The 27,389-nt window shown below is 61.4% G+C and overlaps 2 protein-coding genes across 2 annotated transcripts in view; one reads left to right on the forward strand and one right to left on the reverse strand.

Moving 5' to 3' along the window:
• Window positions 1-139: 139 nt before the first annotated feature.
• Window positions 140-5,632, forward strand: LOC137460429 (E3 ubiquitin-protein ligase RNF31-like; the record flags this gene model as incomplete). The annotated part of the gene is made up of 10 exons (XM_068170782.1): window positions 140-313; window positions 921-1,019; window positions 1,120-1,193; window positions 1,627-1,716; window positions 2,143-2,258; window positions 2,405-2,523; window positions 3,363-3,476; window positions 4,239-4,293; window positions 4,530-4,623; window positions 5,349-5,632. Coding segments are annotated over 10 exons (1,179 nt in total), but the record flags the coding sequence as incomplete, so codon positions are not given.
• A 215-nt stretch (window positions 5,633-5,847) lies between these two features.
• LOC137460433 (apoptotic chromatin condensation inducer in the nucleus-like) overlaps window positions 5,848-27,389 on the reverse strand; it is a 29,084-nt gene continuing 7,542 nt past the window's right edge. Inside the window, exons 2-17 of the mRNA XM_068170787.1 lie at window positions 26,307-26,372; window positions 26,106-26,202; window positions 25,888-25,982; window positions 22,744-23,676; window positions 22,259-22,311; window positions 17,099-17,180; window positions 12,750-12,795; window positions 12,190-12,344; window positions 11,403-11,589; window positions 11,157-11,299; window positions 10,908-11,030; window positions 10,283-10,390; window positions 7,871-7,978; window positions 6,953-7,262; window positions 6,773-6,873; window positions 5,848-6,327 (exon numbers count right to left, since the gene is read on the reverse strand). Of these exons, the coding sequence (XP_068026888.1) occupies window positions 5,983-6,327; window positions 6,773-6,873; window positions 6,953-7,262; window positions 7,871-7,978; window positions 10,283-10,390; window positions 10,908-11,030; window positions 11,157-11,299; window positions 11,403-11,589; window positions 12,190-12,344; window positions 12,750-12,795; window positions 17,099-17,180; window positions 22,259-22,311; window positions 22,744-23,676; window positions 25,888-25,982; window positions 26,106-26,202; window positions 26,307-26,372 (2,952 nt within the window). The 3' untranslated portion in view covers window positions 5,848-5,982. The remainder of the gene's footprint in view (window positions 6,328-6,772; window positions 6,874-6,952; window positions 7,263-7,870; window positions 7,979-10,282; window positions 10,391-10,907; window positions 11,031-11,156; window positions 11,300-11,402; window positions 11,590-12,189; window positions 12,345-12,749; window positions 12,796-17,098; window positions 17,181-22,258; window positions 22,312-22,743; window positions 23,677-25,887; window positions 25,983-26,105; window positions 26,203-26,306; window positions 26,373-27,389) is intronic.

Genomic DNA, 27,389 nt, shown 5'->3' on the forward strand with positions numbered 1-27,389 from the left:
GAGCAAAGTTGGCCTTAAAAGGCCTCTAAATGGCTCCTGGTGGCCACTAGGTGGCGCCAAAAGGCCTCAAGGTGGCTTCCAGGCCCCGATCTGAGCCAAGCTGCCCCCCTCTGACCCTCCCTCCTGCTCCCCACTGCAGGCCCTCTCCCTGACCAGCTGCCAGTGCTGGCTGTGCCCCGAGTGCTTCAAGCTCCACTTCACCCTGGGGGTCAGGGAGAGGAGGGTCCTGGCCCTGGGCTGCCCCTCCTGCGGCCGCCCCGACATGGCCGACGAGGCCCAGAGACTCAGCTACTTCTCCACCCTGGATGTGCAGGTGGGGAGGGGGGAGAGGGAGACCAGGAGGGGACCTGGAGAGGGTTGGGAGGGGATGGGGAGGGAGTGGGAGAGACTGGGAGGGGATTGGGAGAGGCTTTGGGGGTGCTGCAGTTCCGGTGCGTGGCCACAGGAGGGAGGCAAAGAGCAATAGGGGAGGGAATAGGGAAGAGCCTATGGGAAGCTTTGATGGTGCTGCAGTTCCGCTGCGTGGCCACAGGAGGGAGACAAAGAGAAATTAGGGAATAGGGAAGAGCCTATGGGAAGCTTTGGGGGTGCTGCAGTTCCGCTGCGTGGCCACAGGAGGGAGACAAAGAGCAATGGGGAAAGAAATAGGGAAGAGCCTAAGGAAAGGCTTTGGGGCTGCTGCTGCAGTTCCCCTGCTCGGCCGCCTAGAGGGAGGCAGAGAGCAATGTGGAGGCGCAGCTGGGAGCCACACTGAGGCCCAGAGCCCCTCTGAGGCCATTTTGGGGCCAATTTGGGGCATTTTGGGTCGGGTTTTCAGCGGTTTGGGGTCGGCTTTGGTCTCCCTGAGGTGATTTTGAGGTCGTTTTGGGGCTGTTTTGGCTCATTTGGGGGTTGGGGGTGTGGGGTCTGATTTCTTCCAGCTGAGGCAGTGCCTGGACCCTGACACCTACCAACTCTTCACCCAAAAATTGACAGAATTGGAGCTCCTCAAAGACCCCAAATTCGTCTGGTGCATCCAGGTAGGAGCTTTGGGGCCATTTCAGGGGATTTTGGGGCATTTGGGGGCGTTTTGAGGTCATTTTGGGGTCATTTTAGGCTCCTTTGGGTCCTGCTTGGCAGCTATTTGAGAGCCATTTTGGAGCCATCTTGAGGCCTTTTTGGGTCACTTTTGAACCACTTTTAGGTCACTTTGGGTGACTTTGGGTCATTTTGGGTCCAATTTAGGTAATTTTGACTCCATTTTGGGTCTCTTTGGGTCCATTTTGGGTCATTTTAGGTCCTTTGGATCCATTTTGGGTCCAATTTAGGTCTTTATGGCTCATTTTGGGTCCATTTTAGGTCATTTTTTGTCCACTTTGGGTCACTTTGAGTCATTTTGGGCCCAATTTAGGTCATTTTGAGTCCATTTTGGGTCCATTTTAGGTCATTTTGGGTCACTTCTGGTCCATTTTGGTCACTTTGAGTCACTCTGACCTCATTTTGGGGTCACTTTGAGTCATTTTAGGTCACTTTTGGCCACTCTGACCATCTGTGGGGCAGGGCTGGGCTCTATGGGGCTGGGGCTGGGCTCTGTGGCGCTGTGCTTGGTCTCTGTGGGGCTGACCCCCATCTCCTCTGCCCCCCAAGTGCTCCTTTGGCTTCATCTTCGAGGCTGAGCAGGGCCCTGCCCAATGCCCTCAGTGCCACCAAAGCTTCTGCCCCCGCTGCCAGCGCCAGGTGTGGGGCAGGGGAGGGCTCTGTGGGGCTGGGGAGGGAATCTGTGGGGCTGGAGAGGGGATCTGTGGGGCTGGGGTTGGGATCTATGGGGCTGGGGAAGGAATCAATGGGGCTGGGGTTGGGATCTGTGGGGCTGGGTAGGGCTCTATGGGGCTGGGATTGGGCTCTGGGGCTGGGGAGGGGAATCTATGGGGCTGGGGAGGGCATCTATGGGACTGGGGTTGCTCTCTATGGGGCTGGGGAGGGAATCTATGGGGCTGGGTTTGGGATCTGTGGGGCTGGGATTGGGATCTATGGGGCTGGCGATGGCTCTGTGGGCCTGGGGTTGGGTTCTGTGGGTTGGGGTTGGGCTCTATGGGGCTGGGCAGGGCTCTGGGGGCCAGCTATGGGGCAGTGACCCCCCTCTCCCCCTCTCCTTCCCCACAGTGGGACCCACACCACTCCTCCCTCTCATGCGCCGAGTTCGGGGGCCTGGCTGGGGGCCTGCGACCCCCAAGTGGAAGCTGTGGGGCTGGAGGCCTTCCTCAGGGAGCACAGCATCGGTGGGGAGCGCTGGGGGGCAGCTGGGGGGCAGCCAGGGGTCCCTATGGGCTCCTATGGGTCCCTATGGCTCCTATGGGTCCCTATGGGCTCCTATGGGCCCCAGCCCCACACTTGGGGGGTCCTGACCCTCCCCTCCCCCCCCCAGCCTGCCCCCTCTGCGGCCTGCGCTTCGCCCTGGCCCGGGGGGGCTGCCTGCACCTGCAGTGCTCCCAGTGCCAGCATCAGTTCTGCTGCTGCTGCCTGCAGCCCTTCCACCCCCGGGGGGTGAGTCTGGGGGGCACCTATGGGGCAGCTATGGGTTGCTATGGGGCTCTATGGGGCAGCTATAGGTTGCTGTGGGGCTCTATGGGTCACTATGGGCAGCTATCAGTCATCATGGGGCTCTATGGGGCTGTTATGGGTCGCTATGGGGCTCTATGGTGCAGCTATGGGTCCCTATGGATCTTTATGGGGCAGCCATGGGTCACTATGGGCAGCTATCAGTCATCATGGGGCTCTATGGGGCTGTTATGGGTCGCTATGGGGCTCTATGGTGCAGCTATGGGTCCCTATGGATCTTTATGGGGCAGCCATGGGTCACTATGGGGAAGATATAAGTCACTATAGGGCTCTATTGGGTTGCTATGGGGCTCTGTGGGGCAGCTATGGGCCTCTATGGGTTGCTATGGGGTTCCATGGGGGAGCTATAGGTCACTATGGGGCTCTTCAGGGCACCTGTGGGCTGCTATAGGGGTCTATGGGGCAGCTATGGGTTGCTATAGGGCTCTATGGGTCACTATAGGGCAGCTATGGGGCTGCTATGGGTCACTATGGGGCTCTGTGGGGCAGCCATGGGTCACTATGGGGAAGCTATGGGTCACTATAGGGCTCTGTTGGGTTGCTATGGGGCTCTGTGGGGCAGCTATGGGGCTCTATAGGTTACTATGTGGCTCTATGGGTCTCTATGGGGCAGCTATGGGTCACTATGTGTTCCTATGGGGCAATTATGGGGCACTATGGGGCACTGTGGGTCACTATGGGTTGCTATGAGGCTCTATGGGTTTCTATGGGTCCCTATGGGGCAGCTATGGGGCGCGGTGGGGCAGCCCTGCCTCTCCCCCCAGCGCTGCCCGGAGCCTGGCTGCCCCCTCTGGGGGGCGCTGCACAGTCACCACCCCAGGGACTGCCTCTTCTACCTCCGTGACTGGGAGCCGCCCCGGCTGCAGGCCCTGCTCAGGGTGAGGCGGGGGGCAGCTATGGGGCAGCTAGGGGTCCCTATGGGGCAGCTATGGGTCCTTATGGGGCACTATAGGGCAGCTAGGGGTCCCTATGGGGCTCTTTGGGTCCCTATGGGGCAGCTATGGGTCACTATGAGGCTCTGTAGGGCAGCTGTGAGTCCCTATGGGGCAACTATGGGTCCCTATGGGGCTCTGCGGGGCAGCTGTGGGTCCCTATGGGGTTCTATGGGGCATCTATGATTCCATATGGGGCATCTGTGCGTCATTATGGGGCAGCTATGGGGTTCTAAGGGTCTTTATGGGGCTCTAAGGGACAACTATGGGTCCCTATGGGGCACTATGGGGCAGCTATAAGTCCCTACGGGGCCCTATGGGGCAGCTATGAGTCCCTATGGGGCACTATGGGGCAGTTATGAGTCCCTATGGAGCTCTGTATGGCAGCTATGGGTCACTATGGAGCTCTTTGGGGTCACTGTGGCGCCCTATGGGGTATCTGTGGGTCTATATGGGTCAGCTATGGGGCCCTATGGGTCTCTATGGGTTCCTATGGGGCAGCTATGGGTCCCTATAGGACTCTATGGGGCATTTATCCTTCCTTTTGGGGCTCTATGGGTCTCTGTGGGTCACTATGGGCCCCTAGGAGGCAGCCATGGGGCTGTATAGGTCCCTATGGGGCAGCTATGGGTCTCTATGGCTCCCTATGGGGCAGCTATGGGTCCCTATGGGTCTCTGTGGGTCACTATGGGTCGCTATGGGTCGCAGGACGCCGGAGTCCCCTTCGAGACTGAGCCCCCAGCAGGGATCCCTGCGGACGGAGGTGAAGGGGGCGGGGCCGGGAGGGGAGGGGCGGGGCCTGGATGGGAGGGGGCGGGGCCGGGAGGGGAGTGGGAGGGGCTCGGGAGGGAGCGGGTGTGGTTAGGAGGGAATGGGAGGGGACGGGGAGTGGGAGAGACTGGAAGGGGGGACGTGGGCGGGGCCTGGAGGGGAAGTGGGAGGGGCTAAGCAGCCCCTGTTGGCCCTGATTGGTGCGTGACTGGGGGGGGGGTGGGGCAGGCTGCCCTGTGCTGGAGCAGAAGGAGGCAGGGGCAGGGCTGAAGGATGAGGCCTGCGGGAGGGAGACCGAGCCCGGGATGGCCGGAGTGTGCCGGTGAGACTGGGGGGTAGGGGAGGGGAGTGGGGGGGACTGGGAGGGACTGGGAGGGGACTGGGAGCCACTGGGGGGGACTGGGAGCCACTGGGGGGGACTGGGGGAGACTGGGAGGGGATTGGGGGGGACTAGGAGGCACTGGGAGAGGCTTTGGGACTGCTGCAGTTCCCTGCGTGGCCACCAGAGGGAGCCAAAAGGGGAACTGAGAGGCATTGGGGGGAACTGGGAGGGACTAAGAAGGAATCAACTGGCTGCAGTTCCGCTGCGTGGCCACCGGAGGGAGGCAGAGAGCAATGGGGAAGGGAATAGGAAAGAGCCTAAGGAGAGGCTTTGGGGCTGCTGCTGCAGTTCCCCTGCGCGGCCGCCTAGAGGGAGCCAGAGAGCAATGGGGATAGGACGGGTCCCTATGAGTCCCTATGGGTCCCTATTGGTTCCTATGAGTCTCTATGGGTCCTATGGGCTTCTATGGGTCCCTATGAGTCTCTATGCGTCCCTGTGGCTCCTATGGGGCCCTCTGAGTCCCTATGGGTTCCTATGGCTCCGGGAGGCCTCAGCTGGGACGAGTCTGGGATGAATGGCAGGGGCCAGAGGGAGTGGGAGGAGCCTGGGAGAGGGACTGGGAGGTGCTGGGAGGGAGTGGGAGGAGCTTGGGAAGGACTGGGGAGGGGCTGGGAGACAGGGGTCAGTGACTGGCCTCAAGCCGCAGTTCCTTTCGCGGCCGCCAGGGGTCACTACAAGGAGTATTTGGTGGCGCTGCTGAATGAGCGGGGCCTGGACCCCGTCCCGCTCTACTCCGCGGCTGAGCTGCGGGCGGCGGCCGAGCGCCACCTGCCGGCCGGGAGGGCTCAGCGCGGCCCCGGCGAGAGCCAGAGAGCCTACGAGGAGCGGCTGAGGGAGGAGCTCCAGCGCCACGCCCCCGTCCGGCCACGCCCCCGACTCCGCCCTGCCCCCGGGCCCGCCCCTCGCTAGTCACGTGGCTCAATAAAAACGGCGGGAAATGCCAAGCTGCCTCCGATCTGCTCCCCCTAGGAACTCCAACTGCCCTCCCCTGTGACCCCCAAGTGCCCCACAGGGACCCCAATGGCCCTCCAGGGCTCCCCAACTGCACCCCCCGAGTACCCCCAGCCCCCCAAGCCACCAATCTACCCTCCCCTAGACCCCCTAACTGCCTCCCCACCCCCTATATGGCACACTCCAAAAGGGAAGGGGGGGAGGGGGAGGAGCTACAAACTCCAGGTGGCTTTTTATTGGTTGTTTTCTGGGGGGAGGGGAGAGGGGAGGTGGAGGAGTCAGAGGAGGAGGGAGGGGAGGAGAGAGGGAGAAGGAGCAAGGGGAGGGGGAGGGAGGGGCAAAGGGGGCTCAGCGCCTCCCCCCCCTGTCCCTGACGGGGGGGGCTGCGGCTGCGGCTCCGCCTCTTGTCCCCTCCCCCTCCCCCTCCCCGCCGCTGATTGGAGGAGGAGGAGGAGGAAGAGAGGGAGGGAGGGAGCGGGGCCGGCTGGGAAGCCGAGGCCGAGGAGGAAGAGGAGGTCGGGGGGGGGGTGGGGGGCGGAGCCCCGCTCGCGCCCCGACCCTTTGGCGGGGGGGGCGGTCGCGGGGGGCGGAGCCGCGGCTGGGGCGGCCTCGGAGCTCCTCCTCCTCCTGCTCCTTCCGGCGCCGCTCCCTCTCCCGGGCCCGGGCGGCTCGCTCGGCCTGCTTCTGGGTGAACTGGGGGTGGGGGGGAGGGAAGGGGATTGGGGGTCAGTGGGGGAGACTGGGGGGGGCTAGGAGGGGAGTGGGAGGGGCTGGGTGGCACTGGGAGGGGGTTTGGAGCAGCTGCAGTTCCCTTCGTGGGCACCGGAGGGAGGCAGAGAGCAATGGGGAAGGGAATAGGGAAGAGCCTTGGGAGAGGCTTTGGGGCTGCTGCTGCAGTTCCCCTGCGCGGCCGCCTAGAGGGAGCCAGAGAGCAATGGGGAAGGGCCTGGGAGCCAGGCTGGGACTCCTCAGCAGCTCTTCAAAGGGCAACGCCAGGTGGGGCCCACCGGGAGCCTTCAAAGGGCGATGGGGGAGGCACAGCTGGGAGCCCCACTGGGAGGGGGCTGGGAGGGAATGGCAGGAGCCAGAGGGAGTGGGGAGGGGCTGGGGAGGGGCTGGGGGAGGGGACTGGACCCACCTGGGAGTCGGTCAGGGGCAGCCAATAGATGCAGGGCGCGGCCTTGGTCTTGCGGAAGAGGTCGTCCAATAGCTTGGCAGGAGGCTCCTCGGGAGGCTTCTCTATTGGCCAACAACCCCTCAGGCACCGCCCCCACTGCCAAGACCCCTCCCCCACTCCCCTCCCACTCCCCCTCCCTACCTCTCCTCTCTGGCCTGGCCTCCCTGGAGCCCCTCCCTCTCTCCTTCTCCATCGGCCGATGCCGAGGCCTGGGCTCGCGGTTGGCCGAGGAGGGGTGGGAGGCAGGGGTGGGGCCGGGGGCGGGGCCGGAGCCGCGGTGGGGGGCGGGGCCGGGGGCGGGGCTGGGACCCTTCTCCCGCTCCCACTGGCCCCCGGCCCGGCCCCGCCTTTCGTCGCGCTCTGCCCAGGGCCACGCCCCCCCGGCCGCGCCCTGCCCGGGCTCCTCCCCCGACTCGGCCCTGGGGCCTCCCTGGCCTCGGTGGAAGTCCAGCTGCAGAGCAGGAGAGAGCAGTTAAGGACCAATCAGCACCCAGCCCCGCCCCCAAGCCCCTCCCTCCCAGTGTGGGGCTCCCCTTGCCATAGGGACCCATAGGGACCCACAGGAGCCATAGGACCCATAAAGACCCATAGGGACTCACAGGAGCCATGGGGACCCATAGGAACCCATAGGAACCATAGGGGCCCATAAGAGCCATAGGGACCCACAGAGACTCCTAGGACCCATAGGAGCCCAGAGGGACCCATAAGAGCCATAGGGACCCATAAGAGCCATAGGGACTCATAGGGATCCATACGGACCCACAAGAGCCATAGGGACCCATAGACACTCATAGGGACCCACAGGAGCCCATAGGGACCCATAAGGGCCATAGGAACCCATAGGAGCTACAGAGACCCAAAGGAGCCCATAGGGATTCATAGGGACCCATTGGGGCCTATAGAGACTCATTAGGACCCATAGGGCTCATAGGAGCCATAGGGACCCATACGGACTCATAGAAACTCATAGGGACCCATAGGAGCTCTCTGCCCCAAACCCCTCCCAATCCCCTCCCAGTCTCTCCCAGTTGCCTCCCAGTCCCCCCCCCAGTGCCTGACCTCCTCCTGCTGGGCGAAGTCAGCTGCCAGCACCTTGGGGTTGGACTGAGGCCACTTGACCCCGTGCAGAGCGTTGCGAGTGGCCACTGCCTCCTCCACTGACATGTACTGAGAGGGGAGAGGGAAGGGGAGGGGAGAGAGAGAGAGAGGAATAAGGGGGGGGTTGGGACCCTATAGAGAGCCTTAGGGACCCATAGGAGCTATTGGGAACCACAAGGACCCATAGAGACCCATAGGAGCCCATAGGGACCCATAGGAGCCATTGGGAACCACAAGGACCCATAGAGACCCATAGGAGCCCATAGGGACCCATAGGAGCCATTGGGAACCACAAGGACCCATAGGGACCCATAGGAGCCATAGGGACCCATAGGAGCCATTGGAAACTACAAGGACCCATAGGGACCCATAGGAGCCATAGGGACCCATAGGAGCCCACAAGGACCCATAGGGACCCATAGGAGCCCATAGGAGCCATTGGGAACCACAAGGACCCATAGGAACCATAGGAGCCATAGAGACCCATAGGAGCCCATAGGGACCCATAGGAGCCCATAGGGACCCATAGGAGCTATTGGGAACCACAAGGACCCATAGGAGCCCATAGGGACCCATAGGAGCCACTGGGAACCACAAGGACCCATAGGAGCCCATAGGGACCCATAGGAGCCACTGGGAACCACAAGGACCCATAGGAGCCCATAGGGACCCATAGGAGCCATTGGGAACTACAAGGACCCATAGGAACCATAGGAGCCCATAGGAACTTGTACGACGCATAAGTAATCATAGGACCCACAGAGATCCAGGGGAGCTATAGGGACCCATAGAGACCTGCAGGAGTCACATAGACCCATAGGAACCATAGGCAACCACAGGGGCCCACAGTGGCCCATAGCAGCCACAAGGACCCATAGGAGTCCATTGGCGCCATAGAGACTCAAAGGGACCCATAGGAACCCCTAGGAGTAATAGGGACCCATAGAGACCTATAGAAGGCATAGGGACCCATAGGAACCACAGGGGCCCACAGGAGCTATAGGGACCCATAGGAAACCATAGGGACCCATAGAGACCTGCAGGAGCCATAGGAACCCATAGGAACCACAGGGGCCCACAGGAATTATAGGGACCCATAGAGATCTATAGAAGCCATAGGGACCCATAGGAACCACAGGGGCCCACAGGAGCTATAGGGACCCATAGGAACCCATAGGGACCCATGGAGACCCATAGGAGCCACAGGGAACCACAAGGACTCATAGGAGCCACAAGGACCCATAGGGACCCATAGCAGCCACAGGGAGCCATAGCAGCCATAGAGACCCATAAGAGCCATAGGGAACCACAAGGACTCATAGGAACCCATAGGAGCCCATAGCAACCCATAGAAGCCATAGGAACCCATAGGAGCCCATAGGAGCCTATAGGAAGCTATAGCAGCCATAGGGACCCATAGCAGACATAGGCACCCACTGGAGTCCATAGGAGCCATAACAGCCACAAGCACCCATAAAGACCTATAGGAAGCACAGGGAGCCATAGAGACCCACTGCAGCCCATAGGAACCTATAGCAGCCATAGGAACCCATAGCAGCCATAGGGGTCCATAGGAACCATAAGGACCCATTGGAGTCCATAGGAGCCATAGGAACCCATAGGGAACCACAGGGGCCCACAGTGACCCATAGCAGCCATAGGGACCCAGAGCAGCCACAAGGACCCAGAGGAGCCCATTGGTGCCATAGAGACTCATAGGGACCCATAGGGACCCCTAGGAGCCATAAGAACCCATAGAGACCTATAGGACCCATAGGGACTCATAGGAACCACAGGGGCCCACTGGAGCCATATGGACCCATAGGAACCCATAGTAACCCAGGCAGACCTATAAGACCCATAGGAGCCCATAGCAGTCATAGGGAACCCTAGAGACCCATAGCAGCCATAGGGACCCATAAGAGCCACAAGGACCCATAGAACTCATAGGGACCCATAGAGATCCATAGGACTCATAGGGACCCAAAGGAGCCAGAGACCCATAGCAGCCATAGGGGTCCATAGGAACCATAGGGACCCATTGGAGTCCATAGGACCCATAGGAACCCACAGCAGCCATAGGGACCCATAGCATCCACAAAGACCCATAGGACTCATAGGGAACCATAGGAGCCATAGAGACCCATAGCAGTCACAAGGACCCATAGGACCCCACAGGAGCCATAGGGACCCATAGAGAGCCATAGGCACCCATAACAGCCATAGGAGTCCATAGCAACCATAGGGATCCACTGGAGTCCATAGGAACCCATATAGACCCATAGCAGCCATAGGGACCCATAGGGCTCATAGGGACCCACAGGGCCCCATAGCAGCCCCAGAGCCCCCTCCCCACCCCCCTGCCCCTCTCACCGTCACGAAGCAGTGCGACTTGATGCGGTCGATCCAGAAGCCTCCTTCCCGCAGCCTCCCCGAGCGCCCCAGCAGCTCCTTCAGCTGCCCCAGCGTGAAAGGCCTCACCTGCAACCCGTGGGGACCGGTTTGGACCCCCCCAGACCCCTCCCAGACTCCCCCAGACCCTCCCAGCCCCCTCCCAGCGGGGCTCCCAGCTGCGCCTCCCACATTGCCCTTTGAAGGCTCCCGGTGGGCCCCACCCGGCGTTGCCCTTTGAAGAGCTGCTGAGGAGTCCCAGCCTGGCTCCCAGGCCCTTCCCCGTTGCTCTCTGGCTCCCTCTAGGCGGCCGCGCAGGGGAACTGCAGCAGCAGCCCCAAAGCCTCTCCCTAAGCTCTTCCCTATTCCCTTCCCCATTGCTCTCTGCCTCCCTCCGGTGGCCACGAAGGGAACTGCAGGAGCCCCAAAGCCTCTCCCAGGCTCTTCCCCAGTCCCACCCAGTGCCACCCAATCCCCTCCCAGGCCCCTCCCTGCCCCACCCAATCCCCTCCCACTTCCCTCCTGGTCTCCCCCAGCCCCTCCCAGCCCCACCCAATCCCCTCCCAGTCCCCTCCCAGCCCCACCCAATCCCCTCCCAGTCGCTCACCAGGTTGCAGATGTGGACGATGGGGGAGGGAGGAGCGCGGGGCGGGGATGGGCGTGTCCCGGCCCGGACAGGATCGTCCACGGGGAGGGGGAAGGGGCCCGGGCGGGGCCGGGGGGGGGTCCCCTGCACCAGTACAAGACGAGTATGGACCAGCACAGGCCGAGGTGGACCCCGCCCAGCCCCTCCCAATATGGCTTCCAGCCCCCACCCTGTCCCCCGCCCCCCCCAGTACCTCTCTTCCCCTCAGGCAGGGCAGGGCCAATGGGCGGAGCTCCGTCGCTGGCGGGCGGGGCGGAAGGCGGGGCCTGCGTCAGGGGGCGTGGCCCAGCCTTGGGCTCCTCCCCCTGCGGCCCCGCCCCTTCCGGCTGCTGCCCATCCTCCGCTGGGACCACCTGGGGGGGGGGGGGGGAGACCGGCAAGGGGGGCACTGGGTGGGGACCGGGTGAGGAAGGGACCGGGCGGGGGTCGGGGCGCAGCCTGGGCGGGGTCCCCCACCTGCGTCACCGTCCTGCAGATCTTTAAGGGGGGGGTGGGCGGAGCCTGCCGCGCCCGGGCCCCGCCCCTCGCTGCCCATTGGCTGCTCCTCGTCGTCCTCCTCCTCTCCCATTGGCCCTTCCTCGGGGTGCAGCTCCACCACCGCCTCGGCCCCGCCCCCTGAGGACTTCATTTCCGGGATCAGGCTCTGGCGGGAAAAAGATTGGAGGGAGGGCGGGGGGGGGGGGGGCGTGGTCATGGTGGGATGTGGGCGGGGCCAGAACAGGAAGTGAGGCTCCCAACCCCTCCCAGGAGCCTGCAGACTCCTCCCAGCCCGCCCCCTATAGACAGAGGTGGACTAGAAGTGGCCCTTGAGCTGCACCGGAAGTGAGTGAGGTATAAACCGGAAGTGAGCAGGATAAAACACGGAGGTGAGTACATCATAAACCGGAAGTGGGCGTGTTTTGCACCGGAAGTGAGTGCACACAGGGCGGGAAGTTTCACCGGAAGTGGGGCCATCCCTGGCCGGAAGTGAGTACACTGCGAACCGGAAGTTAGTGCAATTTCAAACCGGAAGTGAGTGACTATCAAACCGGAAGTGAGTGCAATCCAGCAGGGGAATGGACCACCGGAAGTGGTGCTGCCCCAGACCGGAAGTGAGTGCAGTCAACACCGGAAGTGAGTGCATTTCAAACCGGAAGTGGGCGTGTTTCAGTCCAAAAGTGAGTGCCATGTGCTAGGGGAGGGCAGAGCCGGGCAGTGGGCGTGGCCTGCAGGGAGGGGAGGGACAGGGGGCGTGGCTCCTCACCCGCAGGCTCTCGGTGGTGATGCTGATCGAAGGCCTCTTGGGGGCGGTGCTGGAGCCCCAGCGCCGCTTGCGCCCCCCCGTGGATGACGTCAGCGATGACGTCACCGGCCCCGCCTCCGCCTCCCCGGCGCCCGGCGACGCCCCCTTGGCTGCTGCTGGGGTTGGGGGGGGGAGGGGAGGAGAGGGGAGAAACAAAAGGGGGCGGGGCCAAAGCGTTAGCCACGCCCACTCACCGTCTCCACCAATCAGAACCTTTCTCTTCCTCCACCAGCCATTGGACCACGCCCCCTCCGCTAGGCCACGCCCTCCCCCTGCTCCCAGTCCTTCCTGGTGCCGATTGCTCGCCCAGGCCACGCCCCCCAACCCCCTTCCTGCCTAAGCCACGCCCCCAGACCCCTCCCCACCTCTCTGTGTCTCGCTCCCTGCCTAAGCCCCGCCCCTCCTCACCTAACCCCCACCCCCCCTCACCCCCCCAGCATCTTCCCTTCTACCCTCCTTTGGCCCCGCCCCCTCTCTTCCCGGCCCCGCCCCCCTCCCCCCCCAAGGCCACGCCCACTCACAGAGCACGGCGATTTTCCTCTTGAAGGCCTTGGGCTGGGCGGGGCTCTGGGGGAAGAGACGAGGGGGCGGGGCCAAGAGGCACCCCCACCAATGGGGCGGGGGGGGCGGGGCCGGACGTCAGCGCGGCCGGGCGGGGCGCCGGGGGGGGGGGGGGGGAGGGGGTGGGGCAAGGGGCGTGCCACGCCCACCTCCCTCCCCTCCCCCCTCATCCAAAGAGGGGGGGGGGGAGGGGGGGGGAACAGGTGGGCTGTGGGGCTGCCCCACAAGTGGAGGGCACGGTGGGGGTTGAGGGGAGGGGGGGAGCTGTGGGGCTGCCCCATAAGTGCCATGGGGTGGAAGGGAGGGAGGGGGGGAAGGGAGCCCCACAAGTGGCCCTGAGGGCTGGGAAGGGGGGGGGGGGGGCGAAGGGGGGCTGAGAATCTATGGGGCTGCCCCACAAGTGTGGGGTGGGACTGGGGGGGGGATGTGGGGCTGGAGGGGGCTGCCCCACAAGTTGGGGGCAGAGGGGGTTGGGGGGGGCAGAGGGGGGAGGGGGTCCCCAAAAGCTGCTGGGTCACCTCCACCGTGGGCCTGGGGTGAAGCTTCTGCCCCACAAGTGAGGCTGTGGGGCCCAGGTGTCCGTGGGGGCTGCCCCATAAGTAGAGCTGGTGTGGGGGGGGGGGCGGGCTGGGAGCAGCTGTGGGGCTGGGCCCCATAAGTAGGCTCGAGGAGGATGGGGTTAGGGTGGAACAGGGTCAGAGGTCCGTGGGGCTGCCCCACAAGTAGAGCTGTGGGGCCCAGGTGTCCGTGGGGCTGCCCCCTAAGCGGCTTGGGGGGGGGGGTGTCCCCAGAAGTCCTTTAGGTGCTGCTGAGGTGGCTCAGGAAGGGTCCGTGGGGCTGCCCCACAAGTGGAGCTGTGGGGCTGGGATCCGGTGGGGCTGCCCCATAAGTAGGCTTGGGGGTGGGTGGAGGGGGTCAGAGGTCCGTGGGGCTGCCCCACAATCGGTGCTTCAGTCTTTTCTGCCCCATAAGTAGCAACTTGGAGGGGTCCCAGGGCTCTTCTCTGCCCCACAAGTAACAGCTTAGGGGTCCCCAGAGTCTCTTCTGCCCCACAAGTTGTAGGTCCTGAGTGGCTTTAAGGGCATCCCCTGCCCCCTAAGTGAGCACTTGGGGGTCTCAAGGCTTCCTCTGCCCCACAAGTTGTAGGTCCCAGCAGTGCTGGAGCTCTTCTCTGCCCCACAAGTAGCAGCTTGGGGGTCCCCGGGCTCTTCTCTGCCCCATAAGTAACAACTTGGAGATCTCAACAGTCCTTTCTGCCCCATAAGTAGCAGCTTGGGGGTCTCAGAGCTTCCTCTGCCCCATATGTTGTGGGTCCCAGAGGTATTTAGGTCTTCTCTGACCCATAAGTAGCAGCTTAGGGGTCTCAGGGCTTTCTCTGCCCCACAAGTTGGGTGACCCAGGGCTCTTCTCTGCCCCATAAGTAACAGCTTAGGGGTCCCAAGAGTCTCTTCTGCCCCACCAGTTGTGGGTCCCAGCAGTGCTGCAGCTCTTATCTGCCCCATAAGTAGCAGCTTAGGGGTCTCAAGGCTTCCTCTGCCCCATAAGTTGTGGGTCCCAGAGGTCCTTCAGGTCTTCTCTGCCCCATAAGTAGCAGCTTTGGGGTCTCAAAGCTTCCTCTCTGCCCCATAATTAGCAGCTTAGGGATCTCAAGGCTTCCTCTGCCCCACCAGTTGTGGGTCCCAGCAGTGCTGCAGCTCTTCTCTGCCCCATAAGTAGCAGCTTGGGGGTCCCAGGGCCCTTCTCTGCCCCATAAGTAGCAGCTTAGGGATCTCAAAGCTTCCTCTGCCCCATATTTGGGGGTCCCAGAGCTCTTCTTTGCCCTATAAGTAACAGCTTAGGGGTCACAGGGCTCCTCTCTGCCCCACAAGTAACAGCTTAGGGGTCCCAAGAGTCTCTTCTGCCCCACAATTTATGGGTGCCAGCAGCGCTGGAGCTCTTCTCTGCCCCATAAGTAGCAGCTTAGGGGTCTCAGGGCTCTTCTCTGCCCCATAAGTAAGCATTTGGGGGTCTCAAGAGTTCCTCTGCCCCATAAGTTGTGGGTCCCAGAGGTCCTTGATAGCTTTCTCTACCCCATAAGTAACAACTGAAGGGTCCCAGGGCTCTTCTCTGCCCCATAAGTAGTAGCTTAGGGGTCTCAGAGCTTCCTCTGCCCCATAAGTTGTGGGTCCCAGAGATCCTTGATAGCTTTCTCTGCCCCATAAGTAGCAACTTAGGGGTCCCAACAGTCTTTTCTGCCCCATAAGCTGTGGGTCCTAAAGGTCCTTTAGATCTTCTCTGCCCCATAAGTAGCAACTTGGGGGGGACCCAGGGCTCTTCTCTACCCCATAAGTGAGCACTTGGGGGTCTCAAGGCTTCCTCTGCCCCATAAGTTGTGGGTCCCAGAGGTCCTTCAGGTCTTCTCTGCCCCATAAGTAGCAGCTTAGGGGTCTCAAGGCTTCCTCTGCCCCACAAGTTGTGGGTCCCAGCAGTGCTGGAGCTCTTCTCTGCCCCACAAGTAGCAGCTTGGGGGTCCCAGGGCTCTTCTCTGCCCCATAAGTAACAATTTGCACGTGTCAAGGCTTCCTCTGCCCCATAAGTTGTGGGTCCCAGATGTCCTTTAGGTTTTTTCTGCCCCATAAGTAACAGCTTAGGGGTCGCAGGGCTCCTCTCTGCCCCACAAGTAGCAGCTTGGGGGTCCCAGGGCTCTTCTCTGCCCCATAAGTGAGCACTGGGGGGTCTCAAGGATCCCTCTGCCCCATAAGTTGTGGGTCACAGAGGTCCTTCAGGTCTTCTCTGCCCCATAAGTAGCAGCTTAGGGGTCTCAAGGCTTCCTCTGCCCCACAAGTTGTGGGTCCCAGCAGTGCTGGAGCTCTTCTCTGCCCCACAAGTAGCAGCTTGGGGGTCCCAGCGCTCTTCTCTGCCCCATAAGTAACAATTTGCAGGTGTCAAGGCTTCCTCTGCCCCATAAGTTGTGGGTCCCAGAGATCCTTTAGGGTTTTTTCTGCCCCATAAGTAACAGCTTAGGGGTCGCAGGGCTCCTCTCTGCCCCATAAGTAGCAGCTTAGGGGTCCCAACAGTCCTTTCTGCCCCATAAGTGAGCACTTGGGGGTCTCAAGGCTTCCTCTGCCCCACCAGTTGTGGGTCCCAGCAGTGCTGCAGCTCTTCTCTGCCCCATAAGTAGAAGCTTAGGGGTCTCAAAGCTTCCTCTGCCCCACAAGCTGGGGGTCCCAGAGCTCTTCTCTGCCCCATAGGTAGCAGCTTAGGGGTCCCAGGGCTCATCTCTGCCCCACAAGTAGCAGCTTGGGGGTCCCAAGAGTCTCTTCTGCCCCACAAGTTGGGGGCCCCAGCAGTGCTGGAGCTCTTCTCTGCCCCACAAGTAGCAGCTTGGGGGTCTCAAGGCTTTCTCTGCCCCATAAGTGAGAGCCTGGGGGGGGGTTGGTGCTTGGGGGGGGAAGCAGCTTCCTGCCCCCTAAGTTGGGGGAGTTCCCAAAGGTTCCTGGCGGGTTGGAGGCTGCCCCCCAAGTTGGGGGTCCGGGAGAGGCTCCGTGGGGCCACAGGCGCTGGGTGCCCAAAAGAGAGACGTTTGGGGGGTCTGGGGCCGTGGGGCTGCCCCACAAGTGTGGGGCTGGGGGAGCAGGGAAGGGGGGAGAAGGGGGAAGGGAGGGGCGGAAGGGGTCAGGGCTGCCCCATAAGTGGAGCTATGGGGCCGGGGGTGCCCCATAAGTACCTCTATGGGGCCCAGCCCGCCCCATAAGTGGAGCTATGGGGCTGGGGCTGCCCCATAAGTAGCTCTATGGGGCCCAGCCTGCCCCACAAGTGGGGCTACGAGGCTGGGCCTGCCCCATAAGTGGAGCTATGGGGCCCAGCCTGCCCCATAAGTAACTCTATAGAGCCCAGCCTGCCCCATAAGTGAACCTGTGGGGCCCATCCTGCCCCATAAGTGGAGCTATGAGGCTGGGGCTGCCCCATAGCTGAAGCTATAGGGCCCAGCCTGCCCCACAAGTGACTCTATGGGGCTGGGGCTGCCCCATAGATGGAGCTACACAACCCAGCCTGCCCCCTAAATGAATCTGTGGGGCCCAGCTGCCCCACAAGTAACTCCACAGGGCCCAGCCTGCCCCATAAGTGGAGCTATGGGGCTGGGCCTGCCCCATAAGTGGAGCTATAGGGCCCAGCCTGCCCCACAAGTAGCTCCCAGGGGCCGTGGGGCAGAGCTTAGGGGTCCCACCCTCCCTCCCCCCCTTCCTTCCCCCCTCCCCCCCTCCCCCCAAGCTGCCCCACACTTATGGGGCAGCCCCACCCCCACCCCCCTCTGCCCCCCAAGTGGTACCTGTGGGTCCGGGGGGCGCTGGGCCGGGGCTGGCCCCACGGCAGGGGCAGGTCCCTGCTCCATGGGCACGGCTGGCTCCGAGCTGTGGGGCAGGCTCAGTGGGGCTGCCCCATAGGTCCTGCCCCATAGATCCCTCCCAGCCCCACAGAGCCCAATCCCAGCCCCACAGATCCCAACCTCAGACCCATAGATCCCAACCCCAGACCCACAGATTCCTCCCTGGCCCCACAGATCCCAACCCCAGCCCCACAGAGCCCTCCCCAGAGCCAGGATCTATGGGGCAGGGCTCTATGGGGCAGAGGGCTCCAGAGAAGATCTCTATGGGGCAGGAACTCTATGGATCCCGGCTCTATGGGGCAGGGGCTCTATGGGGCAGGGTGCTCAGGGTCAGGGCTCTATAGGGCAAGGAGCTATGGGGCAGAGGCTCTATGGGGCAGGGCTCTATAAGTCCCAACTCTATAGGGCAGGGGCTCTATGGGGCAAGGGGTCTATAGAGCAGGAAGCTATGGGTCCCAGCTCTATGGGGCAGGGGGCTCAGGGTCAGGGCTCTATAGGGCAAGGAGCTATGAAGCAGAGGCTCTATGGGGCAGGGCTCTATGGGTCCCAATTCTATGGAGGAGGGGCTCTATGGACCCAAGAGCTATGGGGCAGGGCTCTATGGGGCAAAGGGTCTATGGGGCAAGGAGCTATGGGTCCCAGCTCTATGGGTCAGAGGCTCAATGGGGCAGGGCTCTATGGGTCCCAACTCTATGGGGCAGGAGCTCTATGGGTCCCGGCTCTATGGGGCAGAGAGCTCCAGAGAGGATCTCTATGGGGCAGGGGCTCTATAGGGCAGGACTCTATAGGTCCCAACTCTATAGGGCAGAGGACTCCAAGGAAGGGCTCTATAGATCCTGGCTCTATGGGGCAGGGGCTCTACGGGGCAAGGGGTCTATGGGGCAGTGAGCTATGGGGCAGGGAGCTATGGGGCAGGGAGCTCCAGAAAGGATCTCTATGGGTCAAGGCTCTATGGGGCAGGAGGCTCAGGGTCAGGGCTCTATGGGGCAAGGAACTATGGGGCAGAAGCTCTATGGGACAGGGGGCTCTGAGGAAGGGCTCTATGGGGCAGGGGCTCTATGGGTCCCAACTCTATAGGGCAGGGGCTCTATGGGGCAAGAGGTCTATGGGGCAGGGTGCTCAGGGGCAGGGCTCTATAGGGCAAGGAGCTATGGGGCAGGGCTCTATGGGGCAGAGGCCTCCGGGGCAGGGTTCTATGGGGCAAGGAGCTATGGGTCCTGGCTCTATGAGCCAGGAGCTCTATGGGGCAGGGGGCTCCAGGGAGGGAATCTATGGGTCCCAGTTCTATGGGTCCTGGCTCTATAGGGCAGGGCTTCTATGGGGCAGGGAGCTCCAGAGAGGTTCTCTATGGGGCAGGGCTCTATGGGGCAGGGCTCTACGGGGCAAGGAGTCTATGGGGCAGGGACCTATGGGTCCCAGCTCTATGGGTCCCAACTCTATAGGGCAGGGGCTCTATGGGGCAGGGCTCTACGGGGCAAGGAGTCTATGGGGCAGGGACCTATGGGTCCCAGCTCTATAGGTCCCAACTCTATAGGGCAGGGGCTCTATGGGGCAGAGGGCTCCAGAGAGAATCTCTGTGGGGCAGGAGCTCTATGGGTCCCAACTCTATAGGGCAGGGGCTCTATGGGGCAGGGCTGTATGGGGCAGGAGGCTCAGGATCAGGGCTCTATGGGGCAGGGCTCTATGGGGCAGGAGGCTCAGGGTCAGGGCTCTATGGGGCAAGGAGCTATGGGGCAGGGCTCTATAGGGCAGGGGGCTCTATGGGGCAGGAGGCTCAGGGTCAGGGCTCTATGGGGCAACGAGCTATGGGGCAGGGCTCTATAGGGCAGGGGCTCTATGGGGCCAGGAGCTATGGGGCTGAGCTCTATGGGTCCCAGCTCTATGGGGCAGGGGGCTCAGGGTCAGGGCTCTATGGGGCCAGGAGCTATGGGGCTGAGCTCTATGGGTCCCAGCTCTATGGGGCAGGGGGCTCAGGGTCAGGGCTCTATGGGGCCAGGAGCTCTGGGGCAGGGCTCTATGGGGCAGGGCGGTATGGGGCAGGGGGCCCCGGGGAAGGCCTCTCTGGGTCGCGGCTCTATGGGGCAGGGGCTCTATGGAGCAGGGCTCCATGGGGAAGGCCTCTCTGGGTCGCGGCTCGACGGGGCAGGGCCTGCGGGGCCGGGACCGAGGGGGCCGTGCGCACGCGGGGCCGAACCTATGGGGCCGGAGCCGTGGGGCAGCCGCCGCCCCCCCCCTCCATTGTGCCGGAGCCGCGGGCGGGCCCCGGCGCCATCTTGCCGCTTACCCAGCAGCCCCCGCGCCGGAAGAGGCGGGGGACGGGCGCGGCGCTGGGGGAGCCCGGGGAGGGGGGGGGAGCGGCAGCCAATGGCAGGGCAGGGCGGCCCGAGACGGCCACGCCTCCATACACCCACCCACACCCCCCCCTCCGCGCGCTACGGAGGCCTTAAAGGGACCTCCCGCAGCCGCACAGCTGCCTGGCAGGGACCTCCCCCAAGCCCCAGGGCAAGCCAATGGGAGAGCTCCAGAGCCCCGTAGGGACCTCCCCCCCAGCCCCAGGGCGGCCAATGGGAGAGCTCCCACAGCCCCATAGGGACGTATGGGAGATCCCAGCTCCATAGGAGCCTATGGGGGACCCCAGCTCCATAGCAGCCTATGGGGGACCCCAGCTCCATAGGAGCCTATGGGGGACCCCAGCTCCATAGGAGCCTATGGGGGACCAGAGCTCCATAGGAGCCTATGGGGGACCCCGAGCTCCATAGGAGCCTATGGGGGACCTCAGCTCCATAGCAGCCTATGGGGGACCCCAGCTCCATAGCAGCCTATGGGGGACCCCAGCTCCATAGGAGCCTATGGGGAACCCCAGCTCCATAGGAGCCTATGGGGAACCCCAGCTCCATAGGATGCTATGGGGGACCCCAGCCCATTAGGAGCCTATGGGGGACCACAGCTCCATAGGAGCCTATGGGGGACCCGAGCTCCATAGGAGCCTATGGGGAACCAGAGCTCCATAGGAGCCTATGGGGGACCCCAACCCATCAGGAGCCTATGGGGGACCACAGCTCCATAGGAGCCTATGGGGGACCACAGCCCCATAGGGACCTATGGGAGACCCCAGCTCCATAGGAGCCTATGGGGAACCAGAGCCCCATAGGAGCCTATGGGGAACCAGAGCCCCATAGGAGCCTATGGGAGACCACAGCTCCATAGGAGCCTATGGGGAACCACAGCCCTATAGGAGCCTATGGGGGACCACAGCTCCATAGGAGCCTATGGGGGACCACAGCCCCATAGGGACCTATGGGAGACCCCAGCTCCATAGGAGCCTACGGGGAACCACAGCTCCATAGGAGCCTACGGGGAACCCCAGCTCCGTCGCAGCCTATGGGGAACCAGAGTTCCATAGGAGCCTATGGGGGACCCCAGCTCCATAGCAGCCTATGGGGGACCCCAGCTCCATAGCAGCCTATGGGGGACCCCAGCTCCATAGGAGGCTATGGGGAACCAGAGCTCCATAGGATGCTATGGGGGATCCCAGCCCATTAGGAGCCTATGGGGGACCCCAGCCCATTAGGAGCCTATGGGGAACCAGAGCTCCATAGGAGCCTATGGGGGACCCCAGCCCATTAGGAGCCTATGGGGAACCAGAGCTCCATAGGAGCCTATGGGGGACCCCAGCCCATTAGGAGCCTATGGGGAACCAGAGCTCCATAGGAGCCTATGGGGGATCCCAGCCCATTAGGAGCCTATGGGGAACCACAGCTCCATAGGAGCCTATGGGGGATCCCAGCCCATTAGGAGCCTATGGGGAACCAGAGCTCCATAGGAGCCTATGGGGAACCAGAGCTCCATAGGAGCCTATGGGGAACCAGAGCTCCATAGGAGCCTATGGGAGACCCCAGCCCCATAGAAGCCTATGGGAGACCCCTAGCCCCATAGGTACCTCCCCAGCTCCATAGGAGCCCATAGGAGTCCCCAGCCCTATAGGGACCTATGGGAGACCCCAGCCCCATAGGGACCTATGAAAGACCCCAGCCTCACAGAGACCTATGGGAGACCCCAGCACCATAGGGGTCTACAGGAGATCCCCAAGCCCACAGCAGCCTATGGGAGACCCCAGCCCCATAGCAGCCTATGGGAGACCCCCAGTCGCATAGGGACCTCCCCCAGCCCCATAGAAGCCTATGGGAGACCCCAGCACCATAGAGACCTCCCCCAGCCCCATACAAGACACTCAGCCCCATAGCAGCATATAGGAGACCCCAAACCCCATAGGGACCTATGGGAGACCCCCAGCCCCACAGAGACCTCCCCCAGCCCCATAGAAGTCTATAGGAGATCCCCAACCCCACAGCAGCCTATAACAGACCCCCAGCCTCATAGCAACCTATAGGAGACCCCAGCCCCATAGAGGTCTATAAGACAACCCCAGCCCCATAGGGACCTCCACCAGCCCCATAGGAGCCTATGGGAGACCCCAGCCCCATAGGAGCCTATGGCAAACCCCAGCCCCATAGGGACCTCCCCCAGCCCCATAGGAGCCTATGGCAAACCCCAGCCCCATAGGGACCTCCCCCAGCCCCATAGGAGCCTAGGGGAGACCCCAGCCCCATAGGAGCCTATGGGGGACCCCCATACCCATAGCAGCCTATAACAGACCCCCCAGCCCCATAGCAACCTGTAAGAGACCCCCAATCCCACCCCAGCCCAATAGGAGACCCCAGCCCCATAGGGACCTATGGGAGACCCCTAGCCCCATAGAGATGTACAGGACACCCCCAGCTCCATAGAGACCTCCCCCAGCCCCATAGGAGACCCTTAGCCCCATAGCAGCATATAGGAGACCCCAGCCCCATAGGGACCTCCCCAGCCCCATAGGAGTCTATAGGAGACCCCCAACCCCACAGCAGCCTATGGGAGACCCCCAGCCCCATAGGAGCCCATGGGAGACCCCAGCCCCATATGAGTCTATGGGAGACCCCAGCCCCATAGGGACCTCCCCCAGCCCCATAGCAGCCTAGGGGAGACCCCCAGCCCCATAGGACCTATAGCAGACCCCCCCACACGCCCCCAGCCCCACACATCTGCCCCCCTAGTGTCCCTCACCATGTCCCAGGGCTCTGTCCGCAGGCAGCAGCTGAAGGCTCTCCTGCGCCACCCTGTGGGGAGAGAGCAGTTAAGGGCCGGGGAGAGGCTTTGGGGCTGCTGCAGTTCCCCTGCGCGGCCGCCTAGAGGGAGCCAGAGAGCAATGGGGAAGGGAATAGGGAAGAACCTTGGGAGGGGCTTTGGGGCTGCTGCTGCAGTTCCCCTGCGTAAGCGCCTAGAGGGAGGCAGAGAGCAATGGGGAAGGGAATAGGGAAGAGCCTGGGGAGAGGCTTTAATGATGCTGGTGCAGTTCCCCTACGCGGCCACCTAGAGGGAGCCAGAGAGCAATGGGGAAGGGCCTGGGAGCCAGGCTGGGACTCCTCAGCAGCTCTTCAAAGGGCAACGCCGGGTGGGGCCCACCGGGAGCCTTCAAAGGGTGATGGGGGGAGGGCCCCCAAGCCAGACCCCAGCGCCCCCCCCCCCCCCATAGACCCATCAGGCCTCACCTGTTGGCCTCCTGGGCTGCGATTGGGCGACGGTGGAGGGGAGACGGAGCTGGGCCGGGAGGGCGTGGCCGGGGAGGAGGAGGCGGAGGAAGAAGAGGAAGAGGAAGCCGATTGGACGCAGCCCCGGCGCCGGCCCCGCCCCGCGGGGGGCTCCGGCTCCGCCCCCCGGGCAGCTGCCTCGGCCGGGGGGGGCTCGGCCTCCTCCGCCGCCTGGGCCTTGCTCTCATTGGCCAGCGGGGGCTCGGGCTCCGCCCCCTGAGCCTTGCTGTCGTCGGCCGGGGGGCGCTCAGGCTCTGCCCCCTGGGTGCTGTTCTCAGCCAATGGCGGCTCAGGCTCCGCCCCCCGAGCGCCAGCGTCGTTCGAAGAGGGCTCAGGCCCCGCCCCCTCGCCCCCCTCCGCCGCCAACGTGGGCGGAGCCTCCTTAGTGAGCAGGGGTGGGATTGGCTCCTCCTCGCAGGGGCGCGGCTGGGGCGGCTCCGCCCCTTCGGTCAGGGGGGGAGGGGAGGGGGAAGGGGGCGGGGCCTGGGCCGGCTCCGCCTTTACCGCCGGCTCCTCCTGATTGGCCGGGGGCTGCTGGGGGGGAGGGGCTTCTCCCTGGGGGGGCGTGGCCTGGGGCGTGGGCAGGGCGGCGGCTGCTTCTTCCGCCCCCGTGGTGGGAGGGGCTTCCTCTTGGGGCGGGGCTGCCTGGGTGGGTGGGGCTTCCATGGCGGGCGGGGCTTCCCGCCTGGGCGTGGCCTGCTGCTGTTGCTGCTGGGGCTCCTCCTCTTCCTCCTCCTCCTCTTCTTCCTCCTCCTCCTCCTCCTCTTCTTCCTCCTCCTCCTCTTCCTCCTCCTCCTCCTCCGGCCCCGCCTTCAGCGCTGGCCTGGCCCCGCCCCTCCGGCTCCGGCCAATCGCGGCCTCCCCCTCGGGGCGGGGCCTGGAGCCTCCCCGAGCCTGGGAAGAGGACACAGAGAGGGGAAGTGGAAACCTCCTGACCCAAACTTCCCCCTTTTCACCCCAAATTCCCCTCTCTTACCCCAAATCTGCCCTTTTGGACCCAAGTCTGCCCTTTTTCACCCCAAATTTGCCCTTTTTCACCCCAAATTTCTCCTTTCCCCCCTTTTTTACCCAAATCTTCCCTCTTTCACTCCAAGCTCCCCCTTGTTGCCCAAACCAGCTCTATTCCCCCCCCCAAAGCTTCCCTTCCCTCCCTCTCTGACCCAAATTCGCCCTTTTTGACCCCAAATTTCCCTTTTCTGAGCCAAATTTTCCCCCTTTTGACCCAAATTTCCCCTTTTTCCCCTCAAATTTGACCTTTTTCCCCCTTTTCACCCCAAATTTCCCTTTTCAACCTTCAAATTTGCCCCTTCTGACCCAAATTTCCCCTTTCTGACCCCATTTTGCCCTCTTCCCCCTCAAATCTACCCCTTTTTGACCCAAATCTCTCCTTTCTGACCCAAACTTCCCCTTTTCGACCCCAAAATTCCCCTTTCTGACTCAAATTTGCTCTTTTCCCCCCAAATTTGCCCTTTTTCCCCTCACATTTGTGCCTTCTGACCCAAATCTCCCCTTTCCCCCCCAAATTTGCCCTTTCTGACCCAAATTTCCCCTTTTCTGACCCAAATCTCCCCTTTCCCCCTCAAATCTCCCTTTTTTGACCTAAACATCCCCTTTTTGACCCAAATTTGCCCTTTTCCCCCTCAAATCTCCCCTTTCTGACCCAAATTTCCCCCTTTTTGACCCAAATCTTCCCTTTTCCCCCTGAAATTTCCCCTTTTGGACCCAAACTTCCCCTTTTTCACCCCAAATTTCCCCTTTCTGACCCAAATTTCCCTTTTCCTCCTCAAATCTCCCCTTTTTGACCCAAACTTCCCCTTTCCTCCTCAAATCTCCCCTTTCTGACCCAAATCTCCCCTTACCCCCCCAAACTTCCCCTTTTCCCCCTCAAAAATCCTTTCTGACCCCAATCTGCCCTTTTTTACCCCAAATCTCCCCTTTTTGACCCAAATCTCCTCCTTTCTGACCCCAAATCTGCCCTTTTTTACCCCAAATCTCCCCTTTTCCCCCCCAATTTGCCCTTTTCCTCTCAAATTTGCCCTTTCTGACCCAATCTTGCCCTTTTCCCCCTCAAATTTCCTTTCTGACCCTAATCTGTCCCTTTTTACCCCAAATCTCCCCCTTTTAACCCAAATTTGCCCTTTTTTACCTCAAATCTCCCCTTTCTGACCCAAATCTCCCCGTCTGACCCAAACCTCCCCCTTTCTGACCCCAATCTCCCTTCTGACCCAAATCTGCCCTTTTTTACCCCAAACCTCCCTTTCTGACCCAAACCTCCCTTTTACCCTAAACCTCCCCTTTCTGACCCAAACCTGCCCTCTTTTACCCCAAACCTCCCCTTTTTTACCCCAAACCTCCCCTTTCTGACCCAAACCTCCCCTTTTTTACCCCAAACCTCCCCTTTCTGACCCAAACCTACCCCTTTTGACCCCAAATTTCCTTTCTGACCCAAATCTGCCCTTTTTTACCCCAAACCTCCCCTTTCTGACCCAAACCTCCCCTTTCTGACCCAAACCTCCCCTTTCTGACCCAAACCTCCCCTTTCTGACCCAAACCTCCCCTTTCTGACCCAAACCTCCCCTTTCTGACCCCAAACCTCCCCTTTCTGACCCCAAACCTCCCCTTTTTTACCCTAAACCTCCCTTTCTGACCCAAACCTCCCCTTTTACCCTAAACCTCCCCTTTCTGACCCAAACCTGCCCTCTTTTACCCCAAACCTGCCCTTTTTTACCCCAAACCTCTCCTTTCTGACCCAAACCTGCCCTTTTTTACCCCAAACCTCCCCTTTCTGACCCAAACCTACCCCTTTTGACCCCAATCCCCCCTTTTTGACCCCAAATTTCCTTTCTGACCCAAATCTGCCCTTTTTTACCCCAAACCTCCCCTTTCTGACCCCAAATCTCCCCTTTCTGACCCCAAACCTCCCCTTTTTTACCCCAAACCTCTCCTTTCTGACCCCAAACCTCCCCTTTCTGACCCAAACCTGCCCTTTTTTACCCCAAACCTCCCCTTTCTGACCCAAACCTCTCCTTTCTGACCCAAACCTGCCCTTTTTTACCCCAAAGCCCCCCTCCTCCTTCCCCCCTCCCCCAGACCCTCTCCCCTCACCTGCCGCTGCCTCCCCCTCCTCTCCTCCTCCTCCTCCTCCTCCTCCTGCTGCTGCCTGCTGCCCTCGGGGCCTCCTCTTCCTCCTCCTCCTCCTCCTGCCAAAGAGAAACACCAACAAAAAAAAAACCACCTCCACACTTGCCCAAAATCGCTGTTTTTAGCCCCAAAACCCCCCCTTGGATGGGGGGTGGGGGAGGGGGGTGGGGAGGGGGTCTCACCCTCGGGGGCTGGGGGCTCCAGGCGCTGCTGCAGCAGCTCCTGCTGCTTCTCCAGGTACTGCTTGATGAAGCTGTTCTGGCTCATCTCAGCCCCAATCTTTGGGGGGAAAAAAGAGGGATTTTGGGGCGGTTTGGGGTGAAAAAGTGACATTTTGGGTCGGTTTGGGGCAGTTTGGGTCGGTTTGGGGCAGGATTCCTTACCTTGGAGTTGGGCTGGAAGGTGGTGTGGGGGCTTGAGTGCTTCTGGAGGTTCTCCAGCATCAGAGCCTGGGGGAAAAGGGAAGGGGGGAAAAAAAAACCACCCCAAAAAAGGTCAATTTTGGGTCATTTTGGGTCACTTTCAGTCATTTTAACCATTTTTGGGCTATTTTCAGACCTTTTGGACGGACTTTTTTTCAGCTCTTTTGGAGGCTTTCTCCTTCCTCTCAGGGCCACAACCAAAATCCCCTCAAACTGACCCCAAAACAGTTCAGCCCCAAGGGGGTTGGGCCCCAAATCTCCTGGAATTTGCCCCAAAACAGCTGAGTTTCACCTCAAATTACCCCCAAAATGGTCATTCCTTACCCAAACCCCTCAGTTTTACCCCAAAATTGCCGTTTTTAGCCCCAAAATTGTCCTTTTTTACCCCAAATCCCACAGAAATTGCCAAAAATTGTCCTTTTTCACCCCAAAATTGTCCTTTTCACCCCACAATGGTCCTTTTCACCCCAAACTCCTCATGAATTGCCCAAAATTGCCCTTTTTAACCCCAAACCCCACAAGAATTGCCCAAAATTGCCATTTTTCACCTCAAAATGGTTTTTTTACCCCAAGCCCCACAGAAATGGCCCAAAATGGTCCTTTTTCACCCCAAAATTGCACTTTTTTACCACAAAACCCCACTGAAATTGCCCCAAATTGTCCTTTTTCACCCCAAAATCCTCATGAATTGCCCAAAATTGCCCTTTTTCACCCCAAAATTGTCCTTTTTAACCCCAAACCCCACTGAAATTGCCCCAAATTGTCCTTTTTCACCCCAGAATTGCCCTTTTTTACCCCAAAACCCCACAGAAATTGCCCCAAATTGCCCTTTTTTCACCCCAAACCCCACAGAAATTGCCCAAAATTGCCTTTTTTTACCCCAAACCCCACAGAAATTGCCCAAAACTGTCCTTTATTACCCCAAAATTGTCCTTTTTTACCCCAAACCCCCTCAGGTATTGCCCCAAATTGCCCTTTTTAAACCCAAACCCCACAGAAATTGCCCAACCTATCCTTTTTCACCCCAAAATTGTCATTTTTAAC

The sequence above is a fragment of the Melanerpes formicivorus genome, unplaced genomic scaffold, assembly GCF_026170545.1.
Source record: "Melanerpes formicivorus ecotype bairdi unplaced genomic scaffold, bMelFor1.0.p_v2 SCAF_598, whole genome shotgun sequence".
Lineage (NCBI taxonomy): Eukaryota > Metazoa > Chordata > Aves > Piciformes > Picidae > Melanerpes > Melanerpes formicivorus.